The sequence below is a fragment of the Nicotiana tabacum genome, chromosome 2, assembly GCF_000715075.1.
Source record: "Nicotiana tabacum cultivar K326 chromosome 2, ASM71507v2, whole genome shotgun sequence".
NCBI lineage: Eukaryota > Viridiplantae > Streptophyta > Magnoliopsida > Solanales > Solanaceae > Nicotiana > Nicotiana tabacum.
The window spans coordinates 127362613-127384176 of record NC_134081.1 but is presented as its reverse complement, the minus strand read 5'-3'; the positions used below and the strand labels follow the sequence as shown (position 1 = coordinate 127384176).

Below are 21564 nucleotides of genomic sequence, written 5' to 3'. Positions count from 1 at the left end.
AAAAATAATTTTTTATTAAAAGTTTTCAAAAATTCCGACCGATTTGGTCGGAATTTGAAATTATTTTCTTGTCCCACATCGACTGAAATGGAAAAATAATTTTTTATTAAAAGTTTTCAAAAATTCGGACCGATTTAGGTCAGAAATTGGGAAATACTCTTGTCCCACATCGGCTGAAAGATGTGAGCTTTTTCATCTTATAAGTTGAGCTTTGATGCATAGAATCCAACAGTTGTGGACTAACAAAAAATAAGCAAATATAGGAAGGGTTGTAGTTAGTGCTTAGTAATAAGATTTAATATTCTATATTTAGAATTAGAATTCAATAAAATAATAATGATAATATATACTAGTACTAAATAGTAATATAGTAATAAGATATAATATTGTGGTGCTATGATATCTCGGGCTGGGGAGTATACATGCGATACAAAAAAATATATATCTGAATATTTCTAAAATTATTATATATTTAAAATTCCGACCGATTTCGGTCGGTAAATGTTGTTTGACTGTCAGTCAACGCATTGAAATTTCCGACCGATTTCGGTCGAAAATTTCCCTTAGCGACCATCATTTTTCCGACTAATTAAAAGCGATCGGAAATTGGTCGCTTTTTCTCAATTTCCGATCGATTTCGGTCTGTTTTCCAGGACGAAATTAACCAGTTTTTTAGTAGTGAGGTATCAGTTCCCAACAATGTCGGGTCTTGTGATATGAATCGTTACTTCTTTCTTTAAACCCAACTCATATCATTATTATTTTTTCTCTATTATTTTTTCAAAAATGGACTTAAAAAAATATTGCCGTATTACTTTCAGTTAAGTAGCCAAATACAGATTCTTCTACTCTTCATCATTCAAAGATATTTACAGGACAGTTAAGATTGTACCAAACAGAACAGTTATTTCCAAATATGGTGTGTTATGTACTTAATTGTGATTGTGATATTCTTCATTCATATAAAAGACAAAAGTTTAACGCCAAACCTTTTCCATCTAATAGTAGTGGATCTTGATCAAAGTAGAAATAACACAGCCGACAAGAAATGTTTTTCAAAGAAAAAAGCATACAAAAAAACTAAAACAGTGGGTGGCCTTTGAGAATGTTGTGGACGAGAAGGTGAAATTTTGATCTCATCTCCATCGCATAGAAAGTAATGACATTTTGTGAACAAAAAGTTCAAAAATATCAGAAAATCCATGTCCTTTAATATCTTGACGATTGAAAATTTCTCCCTCATTAAAGATTCCCATCGTGTACTGCTAGCTACTCCCTCCGTCCTAAATTAGTTGTCATATTTTGTTTCTTAAGAGTCAATTTGATTGTTCTTCAAAGTTAAAACTACAATTTAGATATTCAAAAAATTATATGAAAAGTAGTATATGTTGTAATTTCTCTCATATCAATATAATAAACAGTATATTTTAAAATGTTGATAAAATTTGACTTTCAAGAAGTGAAATATGACAACTAATTTGGGAAAGAGGAAGTACTAATATTCCTATCTCTCTATATATACAGCTTCTTGTTCCTAGCTAGCTTCACAACAACCAACTTATTACTCCTATTTAATTCTCCTTTTTTTTCCCACTTTCTCTTATAGTCAGTCTAATTAATATAAATGGCTAAACTTTATTCCCTAGGTTACTTAGTTATATTCTTCACCATTAGCCGTTTAGTGTCCATCATAGGTAAACCTTCAATTACAAATGAAGTTCTTTCCCACCTTGATATTGCAACAAGACTTAGTGTAAATATTTCAGATGCCACTATAGCAACTTCCACTGATTTTGGAAAACTTGTTCAAGAAATCCCAGCTGCAGTTCTTTACCCTTCCTCCATTCATGACATTGTTAAGCTCATAAACTACTCCAACAATGGCGCCATTTCTGCCCCTTTTGGCGTCGCGGCGAGAGGACATGGCCATTCAGTGAGGGGACAAGCCATGTCACCAAATGGGGTTGTGGTGGTCATGAGTTCTTTGAATAATAATAATAATAATAATAATGGAAAAATTGGGGTTTTTTGGGAGAGTAGTTTAGGGTTTTATTATGCAGATGTGGGAGGTGAGCAGCTTCGGATTGATGTTTTGCATGCCACTTTAGAGCATGGACTTGCACCTGTCTCTTGGACTGATTATTTATATCTCTCCGTTGGAGGAACTCTCTCTAATGCTGGAATTAGTGGCCAAACTTTCAAATATGGTCCTCAGATTAGTAATGTTCTTGAAATGGATGTTATCACACGTAAATATAGGCAGTAATTACATCTAGATAATTAAATAGTTAAGGGCTCTTGATAGTATAGTGTGAAGGTCGAGCATTAGGGTTGTAGGTTAGGGGGGAATCGAAGCGTTTCTATGTTGTGCAGGGGGCGGGGCTAGGCTGGTAATGTTTCGTCTTGGGTTGTTAGTGGTTTATGTAGTTTCCACACTATTTTCTATGACATTATTACTGGTTATTGTTATTGTTTTTCCATCTATTTTATGTTTCTTACTATGCTGATATTATTTTTCTCGCTTCTGTTGCTGTCAATGACCCATTGTCTATTATTTTTTTCTTCTTTTTGAGCCGAGGGTCTTTCAGAAACAGCCTACCCCTCTGGGTAGGGGTAAGGAATGTGTACACTCTACCCTTCCCAGACCGTACTTGTAGGATTTTGCTGGGTTGTTGTTGGTTTCCAATAATGTCTTAACACCTACTCCCTCTGTTCCAATTTATGTGAATCCGTTTGATTAAACAAGAAGTTTAAGGAAAAAAATGAAGACTTTTGAATTTTGTGGTCCTAAATAAGTGAGAATATTTGTATGGCTATAATTCTTTCGAAACTTGTGGTAAAAGTAGTATTTGTGTAGTTATAAAAGCTTCTCATTAAGTGTAGAATTAGAAGTTTAAGCTAAATTGTTTCCAAATTTAGAAATGAGTCTTTTTTTTTAAATGGACCAAAAGAGAAATAGGTTCACATAAAGTGGAACAGAGGGAGTAGTAATTATTTGTGTGAATTTAGGAATTTATTGATTCAAGTTTTTATTTACATATTTATAAATTATGTGAAAAGTATCATTCTCTTCAATATTTCCTTTTACTTGTTCAGAATATATTATGCAATGCTCTTAAGAAAAATATTAACAATTATTTATTTTACTAAATTACCCTTATTAATGGTAATTATACTATTCTTTGAAAATCTGAATTTGACTACTAGTACTCCAATAAGTCTCGAAAATAGTTACTTAATGAAATTGATATATAAATTTCGAAAAATAATTAATTCTCTTTTGAGTTTCTGCAATGCACAAGTAAATCGAAAAATCTATTTTCAGTATAAGTTAACATACTTATATTTAAATAAAAAATATTTGATTTCCCAAATAGTAATATTGTGACATAACTTGTAGCAGTATTCTTTTCTTTTAAAATTATCTTTTTCCTTTTACATTATGTTTTGGGTAATTTCACTTTCCTATTTAGGGTGTCCCGTATATATATTTGTTTGTTTTGAAAAAGTCAAAATCCAGTTATCAGTTTTCATTTTATTTTCCATGTAAAAGATGTGTGTAGCATCCAATGATCGGATGTGATGCTTCTGAGAAACCCAGTTTTTTTTTTCCCCGGAAGATCTTGTAGGTAGGAAAAATAATGTACTGCCTTATTATAATCTGTCAGAGGTAATGTGATTTTAGGTTATATACTTATATATATAAGGGAAGTATGTATAAAGAATTTTTTTTGCGTCAGCCAAATAATATTTCTAGGTGAATATCCTTCAAATACGAAATTTAGAATAATGAAAATAAGATATGTTACATGTTAGCGTATGTATATAAATGTGACTTGATGGTATAAAAATTATTTACTTAAACACTCATCATGTTCAATATCTTGTTTCTTGTTTTATTTCAGGTAAAGGGGAACTTGTCACTTGTTCCAAGCGGACAAATTCGGAGCTGTTTTTTGCAGTTTTAGGAAGTCTAGGCCAGTTTGGGATCATAATCAGAGCAAGAATTGTCTTAGAGAAAGCACCAACAAGAGTACTCGTCTTCTTCAAACATTTTCATGTCCTTTTTCTTGTTTTTTTTTGGGGTGCGGGGGGGGGGGGGTGGTTAGAGTATTGTATAGTGATTTTTCAAAATTCACAAGAGACCAAGAAAAACTGATCTCCATTAATGATGGCATGGACTATGTGGAAGGCTCTCTAATGATGAATCAAAGTCCTCCAAATAATTGGAGATCTTCTTTTTTCTCAACTTCCAACCAATCTAAAATACTTTCCTTGATATCCAAATATGGAATTATCTACTGTTTGGAAATGGTCAAGTACTATGATGATCAGACTGCTAATACAGTTGATAAGGTACCATTTATTACTCCACTAGATTGTGTAACTCTGGCAACTTTACGTAAGGCAGAGTTGGTTTTTTTGGGGTGAATTTTGTTGTGTTTTGCTAGAGCTATCAAAACGGGCAGCCTAGCTCAAGCCTTGTGGGCTTTTAAATTTGATGGGCTAGGATGGTCCGGCCCACCATTTGAATGGGCCTTAACATGGATAGCCCAACCCTGCCCTAAGAGGATCGTGGGTTAGGACAGGTCTGTCCTTCAATTTTTTTAGAAAAATAAATTTCTTTAAATCTTTAAATATTTTTTCGTGACATAGTCTCTTAACTAGATATATATATATATACGTATGTTTTTATTCAGGAATTGCAGAAGATGATGAGAGGTTTGAACTTTGTGTTTGGACACATATTCAAGAAAGATACAGCCTTTGTACATTTTCTGAATAGAGTGAGAAGTGGTGAGCTAATGTTGCAATCAAAGGGAATGTGGGATGTTCCTCACCCTTGGCTCAATCTCTTTGTACCAAAGTCCAGTATTATGGACTTTAATGTTGGTGTCTTTTTGGACATCATTCTCAGACAAAACAAGTCCACAGGACCTATTCTTGTGTACCCAACAACCAGAAAAAGGTACTCACTTCTGATACTTTCTTTTAATTTCTCCTCACTATATAGCATATTTCTGTGGTTAAATCAGTTTCAATGACGGGTTAGCGATGGGTTATCAAAAAATACCATCAACTAGGGTAGCAACAAATAATAATAAATTTCTTAGTTAATTCATGTTTTTTGTACAAACCCCTCCTCTTCTCTTACTGCATATGGGGATACCTCTAGTGAAATTTGTCCCTTTAATGTCCACAACGTCATATTTTATAGCAAAATGGGATGTGGTAGAGACGGATCTAGGATTCTGGGAAGACGGGTGCACCATTTCGGGATGAAAAAATCGAGTAATTAAACTTCAGACATGTGAAAACTGGGAAGTTGCATGGAAATTAATTGGTTTAGTGATTTAAAGAATAAAAAGGAAAGTTAAGTTAGTAGAAATAGAAAGAAAAGAAATATTTAAGAAAAAAATTAAACAAAACATTTGGTTGGGGATTTGATCCCTTATGTAAAAATTAAACAAAACATTTGGTTGGGGATTTGATCCCTTGACATAAGGGGACAAAACCAGTGAACCACTTCACCTCTTTTGATCATGGGTTCCATTAAATATGAATACGTAGTTTTGCCAAATTGTACATCATATATATACTTTTACCCGAGGATCACGGGTTCACGTGAACCACATTTTATACCGTGGATCCGCCCCTGGGATGGGGTATCAGAATACGAAAATATCTTTTTCATTGTGCTTTATCCTAGTTTTTGCTAGTACTGCATCCGCTACTTGTAGCCTATTTGGCCAAGCTGCAAAAATCGGCTTATTTTGAAGAGTAATTTTCCTCAAAAGTATTTTTTTGGTGAGAAACAGTTTGTGTTTGACTAACTTATTTGAAAAACACTTACGAGCAGCAATTATGTTTGGTCAAAAACTTTTAAAAACTGCTTCTAAGTGTAGTTTTCTCAAAAGTACTTTCGGAGTGAAGTTACTTTTTCTACTCCTCCAAAATTATTTCTGCTTCCGCTCAAAAGTACTTTTTTTTCCTCAAAAAGCTTGGCCAAACACTTCAACTTTGAAAAAAAAAAATATTTAAAAAAAAATATTTTTGGCTTGGAAAAGCTTGGCCAAACATGCTATTAGTTACCTTGTATATAATGCATTTTCTTGTAGGCTTTGAAACTAGTCATCATTAGGTACCTTCTTTCACGTACATACTTACTCTTTTTTGTGAGTCAAACATGCGAAAATTGCTTTTGATAATGAGTAAGTCAAGATCTCTCTCGGTCTACTTTGATACCATATATATATATATATTGAACTGCGTAACCATCTTCTGTTAGAGAGATCATACTTTTATTTAATTAATTATATCTTCAATGGTCTCTATTTGAAACTGATTAGTAGTTTATGAATACTTTCAGATGGGATGATCGGATGTCTGTTGTGATACCAGAAGAGGACACATTCTACTGCGTAGGGCTATTGCATTCTAGTAGATTCAATGACTGGGAAGTTTTGGATGGACAAAATGAAGAAATCATAAACTGCTGTGAAAAAGCTGGTCTCAACGTCAAGCAGTATCTTCCGCATTACAAAACCAAGGAAGCTTGGATGAATCATTTTGGCAAAAAATGGAAAATATTTCAACAAAGGAAAAGTCAGTTTGATCCAAAGATGATTCTGTCACCAGGACAAAAGATTTTCATTTAGCTCATTTTAGTGAGGGCAAGATGATAATAATAGTATAGGAATGGGGATAATTAATTACTGCCTGCAGAGGATATATATTGAGTATAGTTTACCGGTCGAATCCACTGGGTTTTTTTGTCCAAATTGATCGAAGGTATATAAATTATTAATTTAGAACCCAATAACTTAAAAAGATTAGAATTTTAAACTCATAAATTTCAAATACTGACTAAGCTTGTGTACAGGACATCAAGTTTTTCATCTTTTATATTACACGACTTTTTATGTCATCCAAAAATAGAAATTAAGTCCATTATATGACAATACTGTCTCATCGCTTCATTACACAAACATCTGGTCGGATTCATTTTTAACTTTTCCTAGCCGATAAATATAACTTATATACTAATTATACATATATTATGCATCCGCTTGCTATTTTTAATTTAAGTTGTTGATTCAACGGCTATTTAAGTTAATTCTTGGTAGAATTTTTTGAATTTTTGACCCATCTAGTCGGGCTACATTTTGGGCCTCACATGATAATTCAGAATAGAGAAAACTACAGCCCAATTAATCCTATAGCGGGCTTAAAAGTGGCTATGGCTGCAATTCGCCCAATATTGGTCTCTGTTCAAGCTATGGCGATTTGGTGATAAGAATTCAGCAAGATACAGTTAGTTGTTCATGGCCGCTATGGCCTTTACAAAATTATCGTTTGATTATATTTCTCCTCCTTTCAGTTACCCTTCTTCAAAAACACTTCAATTTCCCATTCCATTACCCAAAATTCAATCTTTGCAAAACTTTAGAGCTAAAAGTATAAGAATTTACTGTTCTTCCCAAACAATTCATTCAGATAAAGAAAATCAAACCAATCAGTCAAAAAAGAAGCAAAAACCCAGACCAAGCTTTCTTGAACAAGTTCAAAATAAATGGTCTGTTAAAACCACTTCATTAAGGGAAAAATTCCCTTGGCAAGAACTAAATTCAGTATCAATAGAAGAAGTTGCAGAACAAGACCTCCAGTTTTCTGTGGCAAAAACTGAAGAAAATCCAGTAGTAAATGAGTCAGTGAGTTCTGGTTCAAGAATTAAGGTAAATTTAGCTCCTTGGGTTCATGGAAATCAACCCAAAAAATCTCAACTTGATTCTTTTGAGGCTAGAAATTTTGAAAAGAATGCTAATTGGGAAAATAATGTTTCTCAAGAATTGGATATTGAACCAGGAAAGGATGAAAAAGATATCAAACTGGAAACAAAGGTTTTACATAGATATGAGGTTCAAGACAATAAAGGTGGTTCCTTTACTGAGAGTTCCTCTAAAAATTCAGTTAGATTGCCATGGCAAGGTGAGAGAGATGTGGGACCCGTAGGGGGAGACAAGCTGAGAAAAAGCAATGCAGAAATGGCAGAGAAAATGATACCTGAGCCTCAACTGAAGAAGCTAAGAAATGCAGCATTGAGGATGGTGGAGAGAATAAAGGTTGGATCAGCTGGTATAACACAGGAACTAGTTGACTCAATTCATGAGAAGTGGAAAGTGGATGAGATTGTTAAATTGAGATTTGAAGGTCCTCCTTCACATAATATGAAGAGGACTCATGAGATTCTAGAGGTTGGTTCTTGTTAATATTAGATAGATGTCTTGTACATACATTTATGTTTCATTTCTTGTATTGGCAAATGGCACCTAGATTGTTGTCAGCTGATTTAACTCTGTATATAAATCTTTTTTGTTCTTTAAATTTCTTCAGATAATATCTTGAATCATTTATAAGTCTGGCTTTGAAGTTTTCTTCTCGCGATATGCGTTGAATATGTTCCACTTTGAAGTTTTTGGTTCTAATATTTTGTCGATCCACACAGTTAGTCCCTCTGTCCCAATTTATCTGGCACTCTTTCCTTTTCAAAAAAAGAATGTGTATCTTTCATTATTTAGAAACAATTTATCTTTAGAATTTCTACTTTGCCCTTAATGAATTGTTTTACAGCCGCACAATAATCTAAGGTTTTCTTTAGACCACAAGTTTCAAAACTCTTCCTTTCTTTTTTAAACTCCGTGCCGAGTCAAATGCCGCCACATAAAATGGGACGGAGGGACTACATTTTTCCAGTTTTCTGTGTAGATTGTAATATTGTGAATTCTTATGTGTATCATACTTTGACCATTGTTAGCATAGAACTGGAGGATTAGTGATCTGGAGATCAGGCAGTTCCATAGTGTTATACAGAGGAATATCATACAAGCTTCCTTGTGTACAATCTTTTACGACAAGAAACGACGATATTGACGAATCAGAGTCTTCAAAGAATGCTAACGGTCAAAGCTTTGGAGTCAAATCCTTAAATGAAGCTACTGAAAGACCGAGAAATGGTTTCAGTAATCTGTCTGGTGCAGAAATAATGGATTTAAGCGAGCTCAACATGCTGCTAGATGAAGTTGGTCCACGATTCAAAGATTGGTCAGGTCGTGAACCACTGCCTGTTGATGCTGATCTGTTGCCTGCTGTTGTTCCTGGCTATAGACCTACTTTTCGGCGTCTTCCTTATGGAGCTAAACTCAACCTAAAAAACAAAGAAATGACGTACCTGCGCAGAACTGCGAGAATTATGCCCCCTCATTTTGCTTTAGGTATTTGGAAAGGGTTTCTAATGTTTCATTGTCTTTTGAAAATTGGTAACTTTGAACTCTTTTGACCTCCAAACTGTTGTCTGCATTGTTCAGGAAGGAACAGAGAACTGCAAGGTTTAGCCGCAGCCATGGCGAAGCTATGGAGAAGAAATGCTATTGCGAAGATAGCGATAAAACGTGGTGTGCACAATACAAGCAATGAAAGAATGGCAGAAGAACTTAAGGTAAACAGATAAAGCTCGCTAAACACTCTTAGAAAGTTAAGACTGCATGATAAGTACACACAGCATTAGTAAGTGTTAGCAAGAACGAAAAGAAGACAGAAGTATACTAAGAAATAAGATTATGACAAAAAAGTAAAATTTTCCTTGGCTTTTTCTTTGAACTTGCACCTCATTCTGGCACTTAGATATCCCAGCCACTAAATTGTTGGCTGCTTTTGCAAGTTATCATTTTCTGGATTTTGTTTTTGGAATCTGTACTGGTGTAGAGTATACTCCATAATCGTTCCATCAAAGTTGCAGTTGAGTTCGCGAGTTCGCTTCCTGATTCACAGGCATTCTTTCTTCTTTAGAAAAAATGTTAGTGAAAGTTTAATGAATCTGACAATAGATCCTTGTTGTTCAACAGGTATTGACTGGAGGGACGCTGGTCTCCAGGAATAAGGATTATATTGTCTTTTACAGGGGTAATGATTTCTTGCCACCTCGTGTCACGGAAGCCCTAGTAGAAGCAGAGAGCAAAAGTGCTTTCTTACATGATCAAGAAGAACAAGCACGGCAAAGAGCAGCAACCCTTATTCATTCTGATACTAAAGCTCCTAAAAGGCCATTGATTGCTGGAACTCTTTCTGAAACTATAGCAGCCACCTCACGCTGGGGAAACCAACCTAGTATTGAAGAGAGGGAGAAAATGATGAGAGACGCTGCTGTAGCAAGGCATGCTTCTCTTGTCAAGCATCTTGAACAGAAGCTAGCCCATGTAAGTTTTTTGTAAATAAAGGTGAAAATACTGCCGCAAATGTGCAAATGAATAATTGTTGGATTGGTTCCTGCAGGCAAAAGGCAAGATCAAAAAGGCAGAAAATATGTTACGGAAATTGCAGGAAAATCGGGAACCATCTGAGCTGCCAACTGATTTGGAAATATTATCTGCTGAGGAAAGGTTTCTGTTTCGTAAGATGGGTCTCAGCATGAAACCTTTTCTGCTTCTAGGTAAGGGTTGCTACTTGCTGAATCCCATAGTTTCTCTAAGGATAGAGCGCATAACTAACACATTTCTGTTCAGGGAGGCGAGATGTTTTTGATGGAACTATAGAGAACATACATTTACATTGGAAATACCGGGAGCTAGTAAAGATCATTGCAGAGAGGAGAAATGCAGCACAAATAAAACACATTGCAGTTACTCTTGAGGCTGAAAGTGGTGGTCTTTTGGTATCTATAGACAAGACTACCCAAGGCTACGCAATTATACTCTATCGTGGGAAAAATTACCAGCGTCCTAGTGAATTCAGGCCCAAAAATCTTTTGACTAAGAGGCAGGCTTTGACCCGTTCAATTGAACTTCAGAGACGTGAGGTAACATGTTCATGATTGTCATTTTCTTTTGCAGATAGATGTATTTGATGTCTCAGATATCTTGAGATTCACCTTATGGATGTCCACCACTGAAAAATTTTGCAGGCACTAAAGCATCATATAACGGAGTTGCAGGATAAGCTTCAGAATTTGAAGTCTGATCTAGTATGAAATTCCTGCTTTTTTGGAGATATATTTTCCGTATCGTTCAACTTGCATATCACCTCTTGCTTTCATTTTTATTTACTTCTGCTGAAAAATCTACAGGAAGATATGAACATGGTTGAGGAGATTGATGAGGAGACCTTATACTCGAGATTAGATCCATCTGATGATGAGGATGACATGGAAGAGGTAAGAGGAGGCTCTAGAAACTTCTTTATAAAAGTAGAGTAGGAAATATTTCTTGAATCAATACCCTGGAACAAGAATGGAATGTTGATCCAATCACTGGAGGTTGGGAAGGAGGAACAAAACCACTAATTGACGGTCTTCCCCACCCCTCAGCCCTCTTTTTTCGTTTTCGTGAAACTGGAAAAAACACAATATAACAGCATAAGAAGCTGTGCAATTATGGGTCAAACTGCCGGTTTGCTGGAGTTTATGCAAGTGGTGTACTCAGTTGGGAGTTGAGGACATCAGAGTCTGGTGTCTGCTATGTGAATTGTCTGAATTCATCTCGCTCTATTCAGTTTAGACCAGACAATTGAAATATTTATTGAAATGTGTTACTTGGATTACTATAATGGGCCATTTTTACGTTTGTTAAATTTTGATTCGTTTGCAGAATTTCGAGGAGAAAGATCAGAACTAGTAATAGCCGAATGCTATTGAGGATGGTGTTGCTCTGTTGCTCAACTGAGGGTACGGGTAAGATATGGATATAAGGTGTCAGCACATCTGAAGCAGAAGATGTTTCTTTGCGCGCTTTTGTCACTGGAATTGTTGGGTTATCGCCATAGGATTTAGTGGAAATTAATCCTTCTTTCTTTGAGTAAATAACTCAACATTCAACCAAGTGCACTGTACAACCTTTTTGGAGCATAGGGGCCAGGAAATAATATTAGATTAATTCTAGGAAATATGTATATAAAACATCTAGTTTAGCGGAAAGACCATGGGTTCACGTGCACCATAATTTAAGCCTAAATTTGCCCCTGGTTATCACTAAACTTTTATTTCATTAAACAGTAGATCCGTCTACATTATACAGGTGCAGACGATCCTTCTATGAACTAGTTTGTGAAATCGCTTATCACGCAAAAAAGAAAAGAATCTTTTGGTGATATGTGAACTTATCTAGTAAGCTCTATGACAATAAACCGGGACTGGCTAGTTTCATTTCTGTGTTTGAAGTGATAACTGTAACGAATACATTGTCGGGCTCTTACTTTTTCTAACAACTTTTATGTTAGAGTTGTGACCCTTTTATTTATTTGTTTTTAAAGTGTTTCTTTTGCATCATCTGTTATGTGAACAATTGCCGCCTACATTCCGGTGAGTTAAGTCTTCTGTTTCTGCATAACCTTTTCGTCGTGCTAGTTTTCTTAGACACTTTAATCAACTGTGACTGCCAAAAGCTTTCCAACTCATATTATTTATAATTTTATGGGTTATTTCTCCAGAGGAACAACATTTTTTCCATTCAGGGTGAAGCAAAGGTGTACCTGCAGAGGGAGTAGAGTAGCAGTGAAGGAGTGGTATTCATGTCGATGTCTCATTATATCCCTACCAACTAGTTCAATCTTCCAGAAAGCAATTTACAGAAACGTGTATTTTCCAGGATATCACCATGATATGTTATCATTGGTAAAATTTGCCAGTTCTTATTTTAGCTGGGAGGCCTTGTATATATAAGACATTTTTTACTGCTCTGTATAATACAGCGGTCCGTAAATGTGAATAACGTTTTTAGCCTGAAAGTAAAATATATTGTTATTGTTGTTGTTCTGTTTAAATTTATACAGCATTTTCTCATTTTGAAACGTTCCAAAATATTCGATACTACCTTATAACTTTTACAACAACCTAGTAAAATCTCACAAGTGAGGTATGGAGAGGGTAGAATGTACGCAGACCTTACTCCTACCCCGGAGGAATAGAGAATATGTGACAACAAAAATTAGAGAGATAATATTAGCATCGTAGGAAACAAAAAATGGATAGAAAAGCAATAACAACAACTAGTAATAGAGCTACTGAACTATGGAAAAACGGAAAAATAGTGTGGACATAAACTTACACCGCTAATAACCCAAAGACAACAACATGTTAGCTCCACCTCCGATACGAAGGAAGAAAAGTGCTCGACTCCCTCCTAACCATCCACCCTAATGCTCGATCTCCACACCTTCCTATCTAGAGTCATGTCCTCAAAAATTTGAAGTCGTGTCATGTCCTGCCTGATCACCTTACCCCAATACTTCTTAGGCCGCCCTCTTCGTCTTCTCATACCCGTCAAAGCTACTCGCTCACACCTCCTAACCGGGGCATCTTGGCTTCTCCTCCGCACGTGCCCGAACCATCTAAGCCTCGCTTCCCGCATCTTGTCGTCTATGGGAGCGACGTCCACCTTCTTCCAAATATATTCATTCCTAATTTTATCCAGCCTAGTGTGCCCACACATCCATCTCAACATCCTCTTTTCTACTACTTTCATCATCTGGATATGGAAATTCTTAACTGGCCAACACTCAACCACATATAACATTTGTGGTCTAACTACCGCTCGATAAAACTTGCCCTTAAGTTTTGGTGACACCAGACGCTAACCTCCATTTCATCCACCCCATCCCAATACGATGCGTGACATCCTCGTCAATCCCCCCTCCCCCCCCCCCCGGATAATTGACCCGAGGTACTTGAAACTTCCTCTCTTGGAGATGACTTGAGAGTCAAGCCTCACGTCCAAATCTGCTTCCCCCGTCATGTCGCTGAACTTGCACTCCAGATATTCTGTCTTAGTCCTACTCAATTTGAAACCCTTAGGTTCAGCCTCTCGTTAACGTCGCCTCGCGTCTCATCAATCAGAACTCTATTATCAGCAAACAACATACAACCAAGGCACCTCCCCTTGAATATGGTATGTGAGTGCATCCATCGCCATGGCAAATAAGAACGGGTTGAGCGCAGATCCTTGGTGCAACCCCATATCAACCGGAAACTGCTACGAGTCACCACCCACAGTCTTAACCCGAGTCTTAGCTCCATCATACATGTCCTTTTATCACCTTAATGTAAGCTACTGGCACACCTTTCACCTCCAGGCATTTCCAAAACACCTCCCTGGGAACCTTGTCATACGCTTTCTCAAGGTCAATAAATACCATGTGCAAGTTCTTCCTATCCATGTACTATTCCACCAACCTCCTGATAAGGTGGATAGCCTCCGTAGTCGAACGACCCGGCATGAACCCGAATTGGTTGTCAGAAATAGACATTGCCCTCCTCAACCTTCCGTCTACCATTCTCTCACAAACTTTCATAGTATGATTTAGTAACTTGATACCCCTATAGTTGTTACAGCTCTGGATATCACCTTTATTCTTTTACAATGGTATCATCGTGCTCCACCTCCATTCATCTGGCATTTTCTTCGTCCTAAAAATAACATTAAACGGCGCAGTCGGCCATTCCAAGCCTGCTTTACCCACCCACTTCCACAATTCTACCGGAATCTCGTCGCGCCCGGTAGCTCTGCCCCGACTCATCTTGCGCAAAGCACCCCACGACCTTCTCAACCTTAATACGCCTACATTACATAAAGTCTCGGTGACTCTCAGAGTGCCCTAATTCCCCTAGAACAATGTCTCTATCTCCCTTTTCATTCAGAAGTTTATGAAAGTAAGCCTGCCATCTCCGCTTAATCTGGGCATCCTCCGTTAGTACTCTGTCATCCTCGTTTTTGATGCACCTCACTTGGTCCAGTTCACGAGCCTTCCTCTCTCTCGCCTTGGCCAGCCGAAATAACTTCTTATTCCCTCCTCTGGCCCCTAGATCCTCGTACAAACAATCAAACGCAGCAGTCTTAGCCTCAGTAATCGCTAACTTCGCCTTCTTCCTAGCTTCCTTATATATTCCTCTGTTTGTTCTCTTCTCATCCTCGTCTGTGCTCTCCACTAACTTAAGGTACGACGTTTTCTTTGCTTCAACTTTACTTTGGACCACGTCATTCCACCACCAGTCGCCTCGGTGCCTACCTGGGGTAACCTTTCGAGACCCCTAATACCTCTCTCGCCGCCTCTCTAATACAGTCTGCCGTCGTCGTCCACATCTCGCTTGCATCCCCACTACTCCGCCAGGCTCCCAAAGCCAATAACCTCCTCTCCATCTCCTGAGCTTTAACCTTCGTCAAGGCTCCCCATCTGATCCTCGGTTGACCCCGAACAAACCTTTTTTTCCTTGTTATCATGACACCGACGTCCATCACAAAGAGCCTATGTTATGACGCAAGGGTCTCGCTCGAGATAACCTTGCAATCCTCGCACAACCCCCTCTCGCTCCTCGTGAGAAGAAGATAATCAATCTGAGTCTTAGCCACCATACTTTTGAAAGTAACCAAATGCTCTTCCCTCTTCTGAAAGAGTTCGCGCGATCACAACTTCCAAAAATTCAAATTCATAAAACTATTTAAATTTTGAACTTTGTTCTGATTTTTGTCTATAAAATTAACTTTTCAACCACTACTTTAATGTCTTCACTAATAAAATGTGAAGTCAAATTAACAACTTAACATATATGTTCAATCAAATACTGTCATAAAAAACAAAACGAGTATTATTACTGATCTCAATTTGACTTCAGAAATCCTGTCAACACAGAAAAAGGAAAACATGGGCTTCTACAATTTTACAATTCTTCATTTTGCAAGCTCGAGATACAAATCCAAATGCATTGGGAACGCAAGAGACGTTCATCCTCTCGTTCATCTTGTTATATGTCTAGCTCATACTGAATATGCAGAATTTTCACTCTAGTATGAAGTACATAAAGAATTCCCCATGTAGTAAAGCCCGATATGATGCCAAACAAGCTCTGAATTACACTGAGAAGTACAGTTAAGACCCTGCCAATAGTTTCTTTCATTTGCGCAAGTTAGATTGTAACAACCAGCTCACATTTTATCTAAAACCAGAATTTCAATGATAGCGGCATCCACAGTACCTGCCTAGTATCCTAGTTCTTCTGCAGACCTTCCTTTATGAATGGCAAGATTACAGGCGTTAACTCAGCTTGATGTGAGGTATAACAATGATTGGCTCCTTCGATGATATGTAACTTGTGGTTTGGTATGATCTTATCGAACTCCAAAGCATCTTCCACAGGAATAATTTCATCCGCAGATCCATGAATTGTCAATACCCTGTACAAGTGAAAATTCAGCAGTTAGTACCTTAGATCACATCGAGTCAATGGTGTATTTAAGGTGAAAAGATCAGACTAGAGATATAATGCCAACAGTCGAGATGGCAGTGAGGTTAGAGTGCTATCATACAACAATCTCAATTGTGAGGTAGAACCTTCACCATCAGTTTTCAATAGTTCAATAAAATTGCAACTCAAATATATTTATTAAATTTTTTTACTATGTTCAACCTCCAAAGTTTCTATAACTTAAAGAAATTATCTTTATTATAGTTTCTTAAAGTCCATTGATCATACGATCTAAAATAGTCTATTCCAAGGAAACTGCCTTCTATGTAATGTCGTGAATGTCAAAATTGTCCCCATTCCGCAAACCAAAGAATTTCACCTATTTGGTGGCATAGTCTAGGCATCTTGACTTTAAAGCTTAGACCTCTTCTTTTCCCAGAATTTGCTCCCCATATTCTAAGAAAATGACGAGAGAGGATGAGAGAAAACACATAAAATTGAACTTAAACTCTAATAAAGCGGTTAAAGAAAAATTAAATTTTAGAATTTATTATAATAAAATATAGCCAATATTTTTATACGTTAAATAAAGATTTATATTGAAAAATATAATTTAATTATTTTTTAATATTAGAACTTTAAATCAACTAAAAAATTTCAGGTAAACTGTTAGATCAATTTTTATCTTTTGAACATAGAATTCTCAAATAACAAGAAATAACATTTTAACAAGTAAATTCTCAAATTTGAACATAGAATTCTCAAATTTTTATCTGCAGTAGATTTTGGTCATACAAAGAAATAGCAAGTTAACATAAAGGACAGCTTCAGGCTTCTCGAGTTCAACATTTTAACATATCTCGTTCTTCTGTGTTTCCAAATTTCCGTCTACATCTCCATCTTCCCCAAAAGATCATGCGTCTCATTATTTTGTTTAGTTGAAAACTAGAAGAATAGGTATAGACGAGCAACTAGGATTTTGAGATAACATTTTAAGATGGATTAATTGTTCATGAGTGTAACAACTCTGTTGAAAGGAAGACTGATATTCTCCTAATATCTTTCCTTTGAAGAGGTTAAATTGCTGTTGAGAGCAAAGTTTTCTGAGTATTTCCTTTCTAAAGTTGCATTAAATAGAACTTAACTTAAGAAAAACCATTTGCATGAGTGCTAATGAAACTGCACAAAGTTCTTCAGTGGCTTTATTTTCCTTTTCTTTTGACTTTTAACTTTGCAGATGAGTCTGTTTCACCTGGATAAATGGCAACGAGAACAAAGAGAAGGTATTGACATAATGGAAGTAACATAAATCGAACCTGCATCCTTTGTCAATTTGGAGGCATGCATCATGCATGTTTGTATGAAGTCGATCCATTAAACTTTCCTCGGTAACATGGTAATCAACGTCTCCTACAAATAGAGAAGCATATTTTCAGTTCTCCAAAGAAAAAGAAAACCCTGTGCATTTTCATTGTCCAAAAACCTAATGGTTATGGAAGCCTAAGCAATCATACAGCATATTGAGCAAGAGGTAATACTTCTCATTAGAGCCTTACCCTGTTTAAGCTAATATTGTAGTTCATCTGCATCTTGGTCTCAAGAACTAAAGAGAGACCAAGGTAATACTAGATACAAGGTCTCATGGCTTTTTTGATCAGGTAACGTGAATCTCACTGCACGTGCATCCAGTAGATGCATTCAAGATACAAAAAACGAGAATAGCGCCTGTACAATTGACTCATACCTCATATAAAAAAATTGAGGAGCTTACAAAATCCCATAATAATATAGAACTATTTACAAAGCCTCTTAGCTAAGGGGGTATCTACATTATTAGTTTTCACAACTATTAGTCAGAAAAGTAAAGAAAACAATTGCATAAGAAACTATAGATATTGTGCCTTTTGACTCTTATCTCTCTTGACACGTCAAATTTGTTAAAATATAGGCCCTGATAGAGAAGCCAAGAAAAATTAGGGACAGTTGTGGCATTCCATATTGAGATTTGTCTTCTACCAGATTTCACATATTCTCGGCAATTTGAATAGAAATTAACTATATAAATAAGGAAAACGACAAAAGGGGAAATGTTTATATGCATAAGCTGAATACAGATTTACTTTCATTGCCTGCTTTTTCTTTTTTTTCTTTTGAGAAGTCATTACCAGCTGTATTTTTAACATCAATGAAGCCGTCTTTCTTGATAATTTCCAGGAAGTCCTCCCCCAAGCGCTCTGCAATGCCTTTCTCTAGATTATAACGGCCAGACAAATTGACGACTGTGTGAACATCATGATACTTAGAAGCATATAGAAGCACAACATCCCCTCCTGCAACAGTTCATTTCTGATAATTAATCAACAAACTCTTACATGACAAATGCAAATATTTATTTTAATGTCATTTACAGAGGAAGAGAGAGCACAAAGTAAAGTACATCATTGTTGACCTACCTTAATTGATATGCAGGGATAATTTCCATTCTTCGCATTGAGTTAACAAACTCTTTGTATTATATTTTATTTAAGTAGAAACTTTTTAGTCAAACCTTAAGTAATTAAGTCCTTCTTGCTTGACCTTTTACCCTTGTGGCATGTGGGTTAGGACTTAGGACTTAGGAGCAGGGAATTCATCGAAAGGAGTTCTCGCAGCTGATATTTCTCCCTGTGTATGGCCCAAGAAATGAAAATATAATCTAGTTCTTCATCTGTTCTCTTTTTCTCATCTGCCCAAACCTTGTTGGGTAGAGTTACCCGGGAATAGTCAAGGTGCATGCACGCTGACCCAGACACCATCGTTATCAAAAACAAATTTGTCTGTTCTCGGGACAGCTAATTTGAAAATTAATACTTTAGCACATTTTAGCACCTTGAGAATGCTTCTTCCCTTTTCTCTTTCTTCTTGAACTTTCATTTTGCAGTTACACCTTAATGGATTTCATGAAGGAAGAGCCATAATGTGATTATGTGGGAGAAGAAAGATGCAGGTCTGATATCAAAAGGTAATATTATCACACCCAGAGAACACCCCAAAAAAAGAACCTAAAGCATAATAGTTCTCGTGCAAAACCTCTTTCTTCACCATAGTGCGCAAAATACTCTCAATATATTATACAACTATTGGCAAAAGTTGACACACCTTTACTATGTCCAAGGACTGCTGTTACTTTGCGGTTTGCTCCATTGAAATATTCAATCACAGAATGCAAGTCATCCGCCTCTCTACGGTAGTTACCATACTGAAATGAACCTTCGCTTTCACTAGAAAATAGTTGATAATGTACAACCAAGAATGGCGAAAGAACTAATGTTAGTCATTGCAAACAGAAATTTGGTGAAAGCTAAGATGATGAGAGAGAAAGTTAATCAACGAGAATTTGAAGAGTAATGATGTAAAATCTTGCTCTTTGACCCATTGCATTGACCTCTAGTTAGGTCCGTATTGCACGGTACTTTACTATCTCCACAAGCACCAATAACAATAGTCTGCCTATAGAGCATTTGGTATAATAAATAAAAAGCTATCCCTTTATCTAGACATTGCCCGAACAATATAGATTGTCCTTTTAATACCAAGGGCTTACCCATTTCCAGGAAAATCAAAGCGAAATACACTGATTCCTTCTTTCTCCATAGCAACAGCAAGGTTCACCATAGCGTAGAAGTCCTATCAACAGAAACACAATGAAAAAGTTAGATGCTTCATCTGCAACTCTCCCACAATCAAACAGACTACATATATACTAATAAAGAAGTATGGAGAAATAATCATCTGCTGTTAACCAATGAGATAGCCAATGAGCCAGTAATTGCTTCAGTCAAAACTTAAGGATACTTTTAACTTTCTTCCATACTGTCCATCTATAATAGCTCTATACTGATCATATATAACATTTGACTTCAATTTTATTCAAACCCGAAAAGTCAAATAAGAAATTTGCTAATAGTTCAGAGTTCCATTCTAAATATAGCCAAATCAAAGTTGTTAAGTTTTTTTTTTTCCTTTTGAGAAGGAAATCAAAGTTGTAACTTTTCCATAGATATCTAGAGCATCACTTGATAATATAGTCATAACTATTTGCTCGACAGAGTGGAACTAGATCTATTTTCCTCAAAAAGAGCCTAAAATTGATATCAAGAAACCCCATTCTGGGTCAAGTCAACATGGAAAATCACCAATCAATTAAAAATCAATGCAAAACTTTGCTAAACAGAGATGTGAAACAGCAATGGATGCTGAAAACAATCCAAATAGTAGAAAATTCAAGGGTGCAATATAACAGCTAATGTAGCACAAGAAACATAGTAGAAATGGTAATAGTTCAAACCTTCGAGGATCTGAATCCATGACACAAAACCACGATCTCCACCGATCCAGTATCATGCAACACACCAACTAGTTTCTCATTGTGTTGGTTCAGCACTGTAATTTTCTTCTGCACAGCTGCTGAACATTAGGACGCGTGCATCAGTAAATAGACAGAACAATGTCACAACATATGTTATAAGTTGTCAAGGAATCTGCACTGCCTCTTTCACCAGTATAAGCAGATTGATGAATATACTATAGCGCTTTTTGTTGGCATCAGGCTTTCATACTGAAAATGAAGAGGAGTATTTAAGCTTTCACCAAAAAATTGTCAAAAAAAACTCGGATTATGTTTGCTGCAGATAATTCTGTACTAGCTACAACACAACAGCATAGAGCTGTTTGCAAACGAAGGGCCACTTTTTCCGTAGTAATTATAGATCATATGTAATGAAACTCGAAAACTATCAAAAATAAGCATTTTTCTTCATATTGTAATTCTGTTTTTTTTTAATAAAAGCAAGCTAAAATTTGTCACCTGGGTTTTGTGCCATACTGAAAGCAACTCTGAATCTGATATTGGGCTTGCGTGAAAGATTGACGCGCACCTGCGGAAGAGGAAATTCTGAGAAAAGAGATCTTTTTTTAAGAACAAAATTTGGGGATACCACATTGAAATTGTACGCTAAAATTCCCATATTGATTTTATTGAATCTAATTGGATAATTGGATTATACACAGAATAAAAGTCAAAAGAGGTTCTTACTTGGGTCTGGACTATTGGTTGCTACTACTACTGACTATCACTGAATCAGACAAAAGAGTAGGAACTTGAGATGAAAGTCAAAATTACGTAAAGGTCCTCCTTTCTGATACTTTTTCTGTTTTGGTCCTTGATGTTTTCTATGTAGAAATTTCAATCACATAAAGAAAAATGACGCTCCTATATTATGTTTTTGTTATAAATAGAATTGTATTTAAGGTGAATGTCTATATGTTAGAGAGATTTTAGGGTTTGTTACTTTGTGGCT

The 21564-nt window shown here is 36.3% G+C and overlaps 3 protein-coding genes across 13 annotated transcripts; 2 read left to right on the top strand and 1 right to left on the bottom strand.

The window, feature by feature from the left end:
* The first annotated feature begins 1568 nt into the window (after positions 1-1568).
* Positions 1569-6758, top strand: LOC107800769 (cytokinin dehydrogenase 3-like). Its single transcript, XM_075239346.1, has 5 exons — positions 1569-2249; positions 3906-4037; positions 4100-4356; positions 4701-4969; positions 6371-6758. The coding sequence occupies exons 1-5, from the start codon at positions 1625-1627 to the stop codon at positions 6657-6659; spliced, it is 1572 nt and encodes a 523-aa protein (XP_075095447.1). The 5' UTR covers positions 1569-1624; the 3' UTR covers positions 6660-6758.
* A 499-nt stretch (positions 6759-7257) lies between these two features.
* LOC107800770 (CRM-domain containing factor CFM3, chloroplastic/mitochondrial) lies at positions 7258-12810 on the top strand. 4 transcript variants are annotated; one of them, XM_075239345.1, is made up of 10 exons: positions 7258-8255; positions 8816-9272; positions 9366-9496; positions 9903-10253; positions 10330-10486; positions 10560-10852; positions 10958-11017; positions 11120-11206; positions 11640-11716; positions 12502-12810. In XM_075239345.1, the coding sequence occupies exons 1-9, from the start codon at positions 7326-7328 to the stop codon at positions 11664-11666; spliced, it is 2493 nt and encodes an 830-aa protein (XP_075095446.1). In that variant the 5' UTR covers positions 7258-7325; the 3' UTR covers positions 11667-11716; positions 12502-12810. The 4 variants fall into 4 exon arrangements, with proteins under 4 accessions (XP_075095446.1, XP_075095440.1, XP_075095442.1 ...); XM_075239339.1 differs by having other exon boundaries at positions 12478-12810; XM_075239341.1 differs by having other exon boundaries at positions 11640-11722.
* A 2800-nt stretch (positions 12811-15610) lies between these two features.
* On the bottom strand, positions 15611-21335 carry LOC107800772 (uncharacterized). Of its 8 annotated transcripts, none has more exons than XM_016624002.2 (8): positions 21300-21335; positions 21072-21141; positions 20553-20671; positions 19809-19891; positions 19364-19485; positions 18391-18555; positions 17542-17635; positions 15611-16214 (listed from the first exon to the last, which is right to left on the bottom strand). In XM_016624002.2, exons 2-8 carry the CDS (start codon positions 21085-21087, stop codon positions 16028-16030), a joined length of 786 nt encoding a protein of 261 aa, XP_016479488.1. In that variant the 5' UTR covers positions 21088-21141; positions 21300-21335; the 3' UTR covers positions 15611-16027. The 8 variants fall into 8 exon arrangements, with proteins under 8 accessions (XP_016479488.1, XP_075095434.1, XP_016479489.1 ...); XM_075239333.1 differs by having other exon boundaries at positions 20553-20822; positions 21300-21330; XM_016624003.2 differs by having other exon boundaries at positions 20553-20668; positions 21300-21318.
* Between the last annotated feature and the right edge of the window lie 229 nt (positions 21336-21564).

Excerpts from the sequence above, each read along its gene's own strand:
- LOC107800769 (XM_075239346.1), top strand. The coding sequence starts at position 1,625 with ATGGCTAAACTTTATTCCCTAGGTTACTTAGTTATATTCTTCACCATT. Across the intron at positions 4,038-4,099 it reads GAAAGCACCAACAAGAGTAC|GGGTGGTTAGAGTATTGTAT; the intron begins TCGTCTTCTTCA and ends GCGGGGGGGGGG. Across the intron at positions 4,970-6,370 it reads TACCCAACAACCAGAAAAAG|ATGGGATGATCGGATGTCTG; the intron begins GTACTCACTTCT and ends GAATACTTTCAG.
- LOC107800770 (XM_075239345.1), top strand. The coding sequence starts at position 7,326 with ATGGCCGCTATGGCCTTTACAAAATTATCGTTTGATTATATTTCTCCT. Across the intron at positions 9,273-9,365 it reads GCCCCCTCATTTTGCTTTAG|GAAGGAACAGAGAACTGCAA; the intron begins GTATTTGGAAAG and ends TGCATTGTTCAG. Across the intron at positions 11,018-11,119 it reads AGAATTTGAAGTCTGATCTA|GAAGATATGAACATGGTTGA; the intron begins GTATGAAATTCC and ends AAAAATCTACAG.
- LOC107800772 (XM_016624000.2), bottom strand. The coding sequence starts at position 21,231 with ATGGGAATTTTAGCGTACAATTTCAATGTGGTATCCCCAAATTTTGTT. Across the intron at positions 19,892-20,552 it reads ATGGATTCAGATCCTCGAAG|GACTTCTACGCTATGGTGAA; the intron begins GTTTGAACTATT and ends TTCTGTTGATAG. Across the intron at positions 16,215-17,541 it reads CAAATTGACAAAGGATGCAG|GGTATTGACAATTCATGGAT; the intron begins GTTCGATTTATG and ends TCACTTGTACAG.